The sequence below is a fragment of the Lolium perenne genome, chromosome 4 (assembly GCF_019359855.2).
Source record: "Lolium perenne isolate Kyuss_39 chromosome 4, Kyuss_2.0, whole genome shotgun sequence".
Classification (NCBI taxonomy): domain Eukaryota; kingdom Viridiplantae; phylum Streptophyta; class Magnoliopsida; order Poales; family Poaceae; genus Lolium; species Lolium perenne.
In genome coordinates this window covers 134,295,965-134,307,083 of record NC_067247.2, presented here as the reverse complement: position 1 = coordinate 134,307,083, position 11,119 = coordinate 134,295,965, and the positions used below count along the sequence as shown (strand labels likewise).

Sequence of the window (11,119 nt, the reverse complement as noted above, 5' to 3'; positions counted from 1 at the left end):
ACAAAATGACTGTGTGCACATGTCACGGTAGGGACAACGTAATGAACAGATGAAGATGAGAATCGTAGGGCTGTGATTAGTCGATGATGTGGATGTGCTGCATGTTAAGATAGACAAATTAAATGCTTCTCTAGTGGGGTTTTGCTTTATAAGAGATATAGATTCAAAAAAAATTACAAAGTTCATTCTCATAGTGCAAACAAATTCCAAATTTTACACAGAACTGAGCGTCGGATCATATGTACTTTGCATCAGCCGAGAATTAACAAAACCCTAGTTATAATATTTAATTATTGTCCTACTATTATGCTTTGGAGTACTTTCAAAACCGTAGTTGGATCATATGTGGCAAACAAACCAAAAGTTATGCTTTGGAGTACTTTCAAAACCAAGATTGAAAGACCGATAACATTCAATATAAAACCGATATATTTTTTCTTATTTTATTTTATTTTTGAAAATGACCATAGATATGTTAATCATCATCAACATCAGTATAAAGAAGAAATACCAATATCATCGGGTCATTAGATCAAAAAAAAAATCAGCGGGTCATCAGATAAAAAATTCCATCGAGTCACAAAAAATTAACAGCTCATGTTGATTTGGGAGGGTCTCAAAAAGCTCCATTGTTGAGAACCAACCTTAGGTTGCGTGGTTAGGAGGGTGGTTGTACCCCGATCCACGAGAGATCAAAGGCTAAATATTCATTCAGTGGAAGGCGACGTTTCCGTCAACAGCGAGCTGTATGTGATCCAATCAGTTTTCCGAAGGTGCTCATAGAAGTAGGGTGTGTATACGTTCGTAGAGGTGAGTGTATGCACATGTATGTGAGCTATGTGAGCGTCTACGTTTGTACTGTATTTTAAAAAAAAAAGCTCCATTGTTGCAATATCCGTCCCAGCTGTTGACACGCTTGTCCACGCTGGCAACACGAACCAGCCTGGTACATTTTGTAGGCGTCAGTTAGCCGGTTTTGAAACAATCAGATTAGAAATCAAACTCGGTCCAAATCTGACGCCGAAGAAACAATCTCTTCCAAACGGAAACCTGATAAAAGCTACAGTCAACGGCCGGCCGAGTCGTACACACGTCGAGTTCCGTTCGTCACATCGTCCGCAGCCAAAATTTCCAAATCATCATCTTCCTTTCCCCTTCTTCTTCCTCTTCCTCCGACCCCCTCCACTTCCGTGCGCACCAAAACCATGGCCGTCCCTTCCACCTGACGCCAAATCCATGAGAACCCCCGCGCAACCCGATCTCGCCGCCCAAGGATGTCCCAGCCTGACGTGGTCTACAGGTGATTGCCCTTAATCTTGCCATCTGCTTGGCCCGATTTTGTCCAATTTAGGCCTGTTGTGTTCTTTGGGGGAGTCAGGATGGGTTCCTGGACTCTCAGTCCAGTCAGGTCCTGGGATAATATGCTGTCTAGGGTGGCTCACCTAGGTTCTTAGTTCTTGAGGTGAGTATTTTTGGTGTCCTAGTTTAGGAATTAAGAACCTGGAATAAGAAAAATATGTTACCTGTATACAATTAGTAGCTGTAGAATTGGCTCATCCCTTCTGTTTTAGTACGATTAGATGTATAATCCTTGTATACCATTCATTCATTTGTTGCCCAATACACAGAATTCGCAGTTTGCATATGCTTGTTATGCCAACTCTATGGCCTCGGTGAATTGCTTCGCGGACGAATAACACATACCATGGGGAGCAAACCAAAAGAACTGAAGAGTACACAACAGCATACTTACAGATTTAAAGCATTAGAGATGAACAGATTATTAACGGTGCTTCTTAACATGAGACATAGAGAGGGCAAAGTAAAGAACGGAGAAGTCCAAAAAATTATACTTAATGTCAGGTTAAACTGGCCAGCGTTTCGTCAATCCGGCAGCCTAGCTCAGTGCTCAAACGTAACAAATTACCTTCCTTCCATTCTGTTTCCTAGGCTAACCTCTTTCACCCCCAGTAACTGTAACCAGATCAGAAAAAAATGGCTATTGGAGGACACCAGAAAGCAATATGTGTGCGCTTCAGATAAGGGCAGGAAGAAATTAAGCTTTACTATGAACTGCAGCCTCGCATTTATACACCTGGCTGCATGGCCAATTGGGAGAACTGAAATCCTGGTGCTTCCCAAACCCAAGCCCATGTAAAATGCTCAAGAGGTGCTAACAGTATTATACTTCACGCACAATATTAACTACAAGCTCATTCCTTTCTATGCACTTGGCAAAACAAACACGATGGTGGTCTGGCCTCATTTCCCTCCAAGTCAGATTTTATGGCTTAGCTTGGTTGGATACTTGGATGCAGTTATGTAGGAGTTGAATGATTCATTCATTACTGCCTTCAAACCATCGTCTGTCTTTTCGTACTGGTAGACAATTCAATCTCACTGTCTACCAAGACTGTTGTATCATGAGACATAGACGGAGCAAACTAAAGAACCGATAAGTGCAGAGAAGCATATTTGAATAGGTCCTGGTGCTCTGAAGCCGAGATATAAACAAAATGTCAGGTTAAACTGAGCAGCATTTCCTCCATCCGTCCAACTGCCCAGTCTTCAAACACTACAAATTACCATCCTTCGCACAGTGAAAGAAAAGGAAATGGAACTGAAACCAGCCTCAAAGCAAACCTCTTTCACCCCAAGTAACTATAACCAAGAATTCGGTGCCTAAGATTAAAAATAATTGGTATTGGAAGACACGAGAAATAAACATGCATGTACTTCAGATGAGGGCATGAAGAAATTTAACTTTGCTACAAACTACAGCTTCCGCTGCCTAAAATTCTCAGCCTCACATTCATACACCTCAGCATAAGACCATGTAACTGTACTCTACATTGCCAAACCAGAAAATAACATTCCTGTACATATCAAGGCAATCAGATTTAGAATAGCCCCTCAGATCTAGGTCAGCCAATTATGAACGTAAATTTTAAATATTAACTATTGATCCAAGTAGGAGAAGTAGCGGAACATTAATTCCACATTTGGGGGATACCGACTTTGGAAGGGAATTGACTCCACTTCCCTGGAACTCTTTCAGATTTCAATGATTTCCTTCATTGAAATCTGAAAGTAATAACAATTCTGGCAGAATTGTGTTTGCAGACGTGGTAAATAACCAGAGAGATATCACCTAATATTGTTTTTTGCGTAAACGCCATTCAAAATAGAGGGACCGATCCTTTACGGGATGAGGTCGCTTTTGTTCAGCTTGGACAGTTGGACGAGACATGCTTTCCTCAAGTCGTCTGAGGCTTCTGCAAGCCGGGACATTGAAAAACAAATATTGACAAGATACAAATATTGAATGGAGGGTGTCTTCATCCCAATTAACCCACCACTCCAGAAAATGAGTTCTAACTCAACCTTTTATGAATCATCATTTGGATAGAAGAGAACGACCATGCAAAACACCGGTTTGTACAAATTTCATTGGTGTACTAGTGGAATACGCAAGTTTATTTTAAACATGCAGCATTCAGCTATCTACTGTATATTTTTTTCATACCCTAAAAAGGGTCCTCCTAGAGCAGCACAACACATCCTGTAGCAGCAAATGCCAAGTATGAGATAGATGAATTTTTAACACTTGAACAGCTTGCTCTTTTACTCTTTTGGTGACATGATGTTGCATAACTCTAATTATTAACAACTAAGTGCCAGCTGGATTGTTTCACCAGTTTTTCACCCAAGAATCTTTGGTAATTAGAATTGTATCCCTTTTGCTTAAAACATTTCTTGTATTCTGTATGTTTTCCCTTTTTTCTGCATGAGTTTTTGACAATAATTACATGTCTATTGGCAGCTGTGGATCCTGTGCATATCCTCTAAATCTTTCATCTTCTAACAGAAGGACATCTGACGTAGGATCCTCATACCAAAAATCTCTGAAGAAGGGCCTGATTTCGTTCATTTCTGTTGATCTCAGCCGATTTACTGAGGTAGACGAGATATCTTGTGTTCCTTTCCTGGCCTGGCGTAGCTATCGGCCAAAAACTAAGCTTCTCTGCCGAAAATGTGGATCATCTATCGGCTATGGATATGGTGAACCAGCTGTTTTGTGTAGTTTTGATCCAACAAGTTCTTCCTCTGGTACATCCCAAACATATTTAATAAAGATCCAGGCTATCCAACCTTCAGAGAGTACTCAATAACTGATCAAGTTTAGTCAAGACATGAAACGAGAGGCAATGGATAACAGCGAAGAGAGCTATATCAGTTGCCTTTCCGATGATTGCTTGCTTTCTATAGTTAGCAAGCTTGAAAGTGAATCAGACAGGAATGCTTTTGGGTTAACTTGCAAGAATTGGTTCAAGGTTCGAAATGTTGCTCGGAAATCAGTGGTATTTCATTTTTCGTATAATCCTAAAGTATATAAGGAGCATGCCCAATGCCTTGCAAAGATATTGGCTCGTTCTCCGTATCTTAAGTTGATATCCCTTGCAGGGCTCACTGAGCTACCTGATTCAGCTTTGTACGAAGTTGGATCTTCTGGAACATCTTTGATGTCCCTCTCACTGTACTGCTGTTTTGGTATAACTGATGATGGTCTAGCACAAGTGTCATTCAGATGTCCTAATTTGGTTATAGTTGAACTTTACCGCTGCATTAATATCACAGATGTTGGTTTGGAAAGTCTTTCCCAGGGCTGTCATGATTTGAAGAGTCTTAACATTGGTTACTGCACGGCCATATCAGATCGAGGGATTAGTTCAGTCTTTAGGAATTGCCGGAACATTTCTGCATTAATCATATCGTATTGCAGAGGTGTATCTGGAGTTGGATTTAGAGGTTGCCCAAGTGCACTCTCTTACCTGGAAGCTGAGTCTTGCTCGCTTTCTCCAGAGGGAATGCTTGATATAGTGAGTGGTGGTGGACTCGAGTACCTAAATTTGTACAATCTAAAAAGTTCAGCTGGGCTGGATAGCTTAGGTAGAGTGAGCTCTCTGACCAAGCTCAGGTTTCTGAATCTGAGGATGTGCCGCTATCTTACTGATGATTCTGTGGTGGCAATAGCGAGCTCGTGTCCATTGATTGAGGAGTGGAGCCTCGCTGTCTGTCATGGCGTCCACTTACCTGGTTGGTCAGCAATTGGATTGTACAGCAACAAGCTAAGAATTCTTCATGTGAACCGCTGCCGCAATTTATGTGACCAAGGATTGCAGGCTCTGAAGGACGGATGCATGCGCCTTGAGGTCCTGCATATAAATGGCTGTGGCAAGATTACTAATACTGGCCTGGCACTATTTAGCATTGCTAGGCCCAGTGTGAAGCGAGTGATGGATGAAGCTATGTCCATTGGACCCCCTATTGAGGATTTATTCCGATTGTAGTGACGGAAACTCGGAAAGTTTGGTTCCCCGATTGAGGATTTATTCTGATCGTAGTAAACTCGGAAAGTTTGGTTAGATTTTGTAAGTTTAGGCTTCATAAGGTGCCATCCCGTGTTGTCACCAGTGTTTTCTCATTACAGCAAAAAAATGTTTGGTTCTTTAGCCATCATCATGTGCATTCTATTTGTTCCAGTCAATACTTATTTCGTTGTTGTAAGATGTAACACTAAAGGATGTTGCAGACAGAACACAAGTATACAAACGAACTTCAATTCGGTTTGGCGCTGTCATTATTTGCATGTCTGGACTCTAGTTTAAGGCTGGAACAAACTATGGCCGTAAAAGTGTTGTCCTGTAATGTGATGGCTGATCCATTGTGTTGTTTGGTAATTTGTCATTCCTAAATTTGTGGAGCAGTTGCCTCACGGTCTCTGGTCAAAAATGTCAATTCTTGAAACATTTGAAAGTTGAATCTGATGATTATGCTTTAGTGTCACGCTGATGATAAAATGACTGAATAAAAAAGAAGTCCTGACCAATATGATGGGTACTGTAGTTTGTTCCCTTGGAAAGAATTGTGTAGGTTTGTGCACACAGACAGACAGTGATCACCCTAACTCTGAATTGGCAACACTAAACATGAAATCGACACATAAAACAAAGTAGTTGTAAAACAAACCATGATGGACTAGTAAATTCAGGCATCGAAGTACTCATATGCTTATAATAAGCTCAGGACGATCAGCTAAAATAGCTTGGATCAGCTGCTTGCTACTAGCATTTGCTTTGATACCGCAACATCAGGATCAGGTTAAATATCAGGCTGGCATTGAAGCCACACACCGGATGAGTTTTAAGCCAGTGTGCCATCATAAATCAACAGCCTCTTTTGTCAAGAACTTGAGTCCAGTAGTATGTTTCATACTGATCAAATGTTGCACAGAAAAGAAGGCTGACTTTAAAAAAAAAAACTGGTACAGTATTTCCGTAAAGACTAGGAATGGGATGGAAATAGGACCAGTCCCAGTACCAAGAAGCAAGAATCCAAATGCAACAATTGGATGGAGCAAGATTCTAAATTGTCACAGGATCATCAATCAACAGATATGAGATCAACAACGATCTTCAGCATGATCTGCATAAGGTAGGCTCTATGTGAGGGAGCTGCACATTTTTTAAGTTTAATTTTGATGCAAACTCCAGTGCAGCTATAGAAATAAAACATGTCAAAACCAGGCACCAGCAAAACGGATCTTATTTCGGCAGAACAAAACATCTTCATTCAAGAAACATTAACTCCAAGATGCTACAGTGCAACAGGGCTACTCACTATATGAATCATGAATCCCAAACAGTAAAAGCACAACATCGGAATAAAAGGCAATGGCTGAAAGGCTTCCTCAATACATGCTCATCTAAATTATAGACCTCCAAATGTGGTCAGCGCCAAAAGGTTGAGACCCAATTAGATCCATCATTGTACATTGACACTAGATGTTTAATTTCCCCAAGCAACAGAGAGGTACAAGTCTAATCATCTCCCGCTGTTTTGGACTTCTTTTTCTTCTTCTTCCCTTCGGTGGCTGTTTTAGGCTCGTCATCCGCTGAAGCATCACGGCTCTTCTTCTTCTTCTTCTTCTTGGGAGTCTCGTCATCGCCAGTGGCTGCCATTTCCTGATCCTGGGGCTCCTCTAGCTTGTGCTTCTTTTTCTTTTTCTTCTTCTCTGTTTCAGGCTCAGCTTCAGCTGCAGAGGTGTTGGCCGGCTTGTCGAGATCCATGGCGTCACCATCAGCCTCAGCTCTAGACTTCTTTTTCTTGCTCTTCTTAGCAGATGTGCCACCGTTCTCTTCACCTGCCAAATAATTGTTCAGGGAAGATGTAAATTTACATGCAAAATGACTTGAACTTAAGTGACCAACGAAGAGAAGTTTACTCACCTTCCTCCAAAGCTGTGTTGGTCATACCCTCAATTGCAGCTTTCATTACATCAAGGTTCTTACGTGGCGCAACACCCTTGTCATAAAATTCTAATCTCTCCTCAACTTGTTCACGCAACTTCTCACCAAAAATGGAGCTACTCACATCTGGAAGTCATGACCCAATGGGAAAAGAAATCAGAAAATGCAGTCAGAATGTTTAACCTTTCGAAACAAGTCCTAACTAACCTGAATAGCAGTCAATGCGTGATGCAATTGAACATTTGTTTGCCAGGTATCTGGCCATTCTTCCCTTGTTCTTGGTTGATGCACGACCAATAAAAGATGAGTGGAATATGAGGCCATACTTCGGTGTGTTTCCACGAGTTTTAAGAGCTCTGCAGTGAAATCAGGACATCAATCATAATATTTCAGAAACATAGAGGACAAAGTTTGAATGCTTGACAAAACAGAAGATACACAATATATGAGCAGAAGGATATAAATAAGAGAACTTGAAAACAGGGTGCTAGAATATATAAGCTAACAATTACCTGAACAGCGCCTTTTCAGCACCTAGTATCTGGAGAGTGGAGGCAGGACATTTTGAAAGATTTGAAAGACTGCCAGCATGAGAGATTAAACGAGCTCCAACCATTTCACCAATCAATGAGGTCAGATTTGGTGCAATATCATTCATTTTCGTCACCAGATACTCATATAGATTTTTACGGTACTCAGATAGATTCATGACTCTTTGAGCAAATTGTTGGACATTGATCAAATCAACAGGTGAAAGATCCTGGCCTGAAAATATACGAAGAAGATTATGTAAAACGCATCTACTGTGGCGACTACTGGGAAGCAAATAAAAATTGTGGACATGTTTGTTACCCATAGATGCCTTTGCTGCTTCAACGATTTCTTTTGCCTTGTCCTCATCTCCAATCAGATCTGCTAAAGCTGGAATATCCTTTTCCGACAAATCAGATTTGTTTGTTACAAACTTGGCAAGCTTAGCATAAAGGTAGTTGTCATTTACAATTTTGACCAGCTCAGGAAAATGCCATCCATACCACTCCCTGCATTATGATTACACAACAATTTAATGCACTCATACAACCGACATAATCACAGCGACAAGTCTACAAAACTAGTTGCACCATCAACAGTGGTAAAAAGAAAATGCCATTAAAAACACCAAAAACATGCATGTCATAGGATATACTTCACTGCTGCTTAGTAAGAATGATCTTTCAATACCATAGGATATGCTTTGAAATATACAACAGTGTACACAAGATATAGTCACTGTAAGTTAAACAGTGACATCACTGGATATGCAAACTGACATAAACGGAGACAGATGTATTTGTTCAGGTGAACTGCGCAAAATAGTAGACTTGTGTTTGGGGTAAATATAGCATACTGACCAAACATGATTGATGCCACAAATGATACAAAAAAAAACTGATCATACAAACGAAATTCATTGATCAGCTACTTTAAACTCCTGTGATTGTAAAAAAGGGTCGCTACACTGACAGCTAAACTGAAAACGTAATGAGCAAATTTCAACTCTAGTATCATTATCTAGAATTTTCTCAAGACTCCTTCATCAGCATCAACATCATATGTTTCGAGGTAATCTAAGCCTCATCGCAACAACTAAACCAATGCATCAGAAAGTTAAGTTAAGCACAAGATAAGGAACCAACCTCACTCTCATGGAGAAGGAATTGACATCCTTATCAAGTGTATCCAATAGAAAGATGGCCTGAATGACCATGTTATCCACACGGTTCACATTGAACTTGACCTTTGCCCTGCTGTAGCTATGCCCCAGGCCAAGCTGAGCCTTCTCCAGGTCCGAAGGCTGCAAACAAAAATCAAAGGAACAGAGTTAACAAACAAGAAACTGAAAAGGTATTATTTACTGAACACAATGTAAAACATATCAGAAAATCCATCACCTTGAGTTGATCGATGAACTGGTCAAAGTGCAGGCGCACAGCGCGAAGCAGCTCCTGCACATACTCGTTGGACTGGCAAGGGATTCCGGTGGCCTCGGTGATGTGGGAGCCGACCTTGGGCTCCATGACGCCGACGCTGAACTTGGCCTTCTTGCCCTCCTTGACCTTGGGCAGGTTGAGCTCGAGGAAGTTCCTCAGCTCGTCGGTCATGATCCCTGCACCACCCAGAATCAGTAACCCACGCCCACCGTTCCTTCCTCTGGGGAGACATGAAGCGAGAGGAGAAGGGGGCGAGAGGACACGGTACCTTCGGAGATGGCGTTGCACTGGTTGAGTGCGTCGATGGCGGAGGAGAAGGGGGTGAAGCCGGCGAGCTTGACGGCCTTGCTGAACCGCTTGAGGTCCAGCACCGAGGAGCGCACGGCGTCCACGCTCTGCCCGATCTCGTCGATGCCGTAGGCGTGGAAGAGCGCGTACCCCGACGCGGACTCGAAGAGCAGGTAGAGCGCCATCTCGCCGCGGGCTCTTCGCCGGCGGCGGCGGCGGCGGCTGAGGGGTTTGGGAGGGTGGAGGCGGGGGACGGAGGCTAGGGTTTTAGGGGAAGAAGGGAGAATGAGCTTCGCGGGGGCATATTTATCGCGGGTTTTCGTTGATGTCTGGGCCGTTCGATTGGATCAGCGGTCCATAGACGAAAACGCATCGACCCGAAAGAATAATGAATTTGTGCCGAATTTCAGATAAGATGTGAAAAATGTGTGTGAAGGAACTGCACGAAGGTGATTTTTGATAACTATATAGTTATTCACGTTTCCACAAAATTACAAACATGTCACATATAACAAAGGGTGAATTGGTTCTGTACCACTCCTCAGTTTACAAGTTTTGTTTATATCATTACAAAAACTGAAGTCGTGTTTATGCCACCCTCAATTATCAATACCTTCTTCTATGCTATTTTTAGCAAAATAACATGAAAACAATTTAGTAAATATTTGTATTTCAGTTTATATTTTCGTATTTACCAAAATAACCATGCGTTAAGATTTTGGTCGCCCTTTTGATGTTTCGAGGCCAAAAAAATCCAAATTTTCGAATTTTAGCAAAAATAGAACTTCTCAGAAAATCTTAAAAAGTTTCAGAAAAAAATACTAAAACAAGTATACTGCTCTAATTTGAGCCATTTTATGTGCAGATTTGCATCAAAAAAGAAATTGGTCAAATTTTGGCCGGAAATTCAAACTTCTCAGAAAAATCTGAAAATTTTACAGAATGTCAAGAACACTAATATGAGTCTAATGTTCTAATATGAGCCATTTTTAGGCACATATGGTCCATTAAACAGATGTGTAAAGTACGGTCCAGATTATTGAACACCACGTGCAAAAAATTCAGCAGCATTTCCCCACAATTTGGCACAGATTTGAACATTTTCATAGATAGTATAACAAGCACAAATACTGAATATATAGGCAATATATGATGCTGTATTGCTGAAAATGGCATAGAAAGAGGTATTGAGAATTAAGAGTGACATAGACACAACTTTAGTTTTTATAATGGCATAAACACAACTTGTAATTTGGGAAGTGTCATAAAACCAATTAACCCGATACCAAAAGAGAAGGAAGGCCCAAGGACGATGTATTATGTACCAAAACATGTTTCAACTTATGCAAAGACATTTACCAAGTTAGTATCAAGTGTGCCCAAACGTTTTAGTTATAAAAGTCAACACAACTAATCTGTTAACTCTCATTAGTCTAGCCAACACAACTATTTTGCTCTGGCTTCAGTGCTGAATGTTGACATCGATGGTGAGATACCATGTGATGACTTCGCCAATCTTATGTTTTTAGACTATGGCGTGAGAGTGTGTAC

The 11,119-nt window shown here is 41.2% G+C and overlaps 2 protein-coding genes across 2 annotated transcripts; one reads left to right on the top strand and one right to left on the bottom strand.

Annotated features, from left to right (window-relative positions):
- Window positions 1–4,046: 4,046 nt before the first annotated feature.
- On the top strand, window positions 4,047–5,641 carry LOC127293967 (F-box/LRR-repeat protein 12). The gene has a single exon (XM_051323699.2). It carries the CDS (start codon window positions 4,194–4,196, stop codon window positions 5,349–5,351), a length of 1,158 nt encoding a protein of 385 aa, XP_051179659.1. The 5' UTR covers window positions 4,047–4,193; the 3' UTR covers window positions 5,352–5,641.
- Window positions 5,642–6,725: 1,084 nt separating this feature from the next.
- On the bottom strand, window positions 6,726–9,843 carry LOC127293966 (nucleolar protein 56). Its single transcript, XM_051323698.2, has 8 exons — window positions 9,549–9,843; window positions 9,242–9,456; window positions 8,987–9,144; window positions 8,163–8,350; window positions 7,823–8,075; window positions 7,518–7,666; window positions 7,290–7,436; window positions 6,726–7,204 (listed from the first exon to the last, which is right to left on the bottom strand). Exons 1-8 carry the CDS (start codon window positions 9,751–9,753, stop codon window positions 6,882–6,884), a joined length of 1,638 nt encoding a protein of 545 aa, XP_051179658.1. The 5' UTR covers window positions 9,754–9,843; the 3' UTR covers window positions 6,726–6,881.
- Between the last annotated feature and the right edge of the window lie 1,276 nt (window positions 9,844–11,119).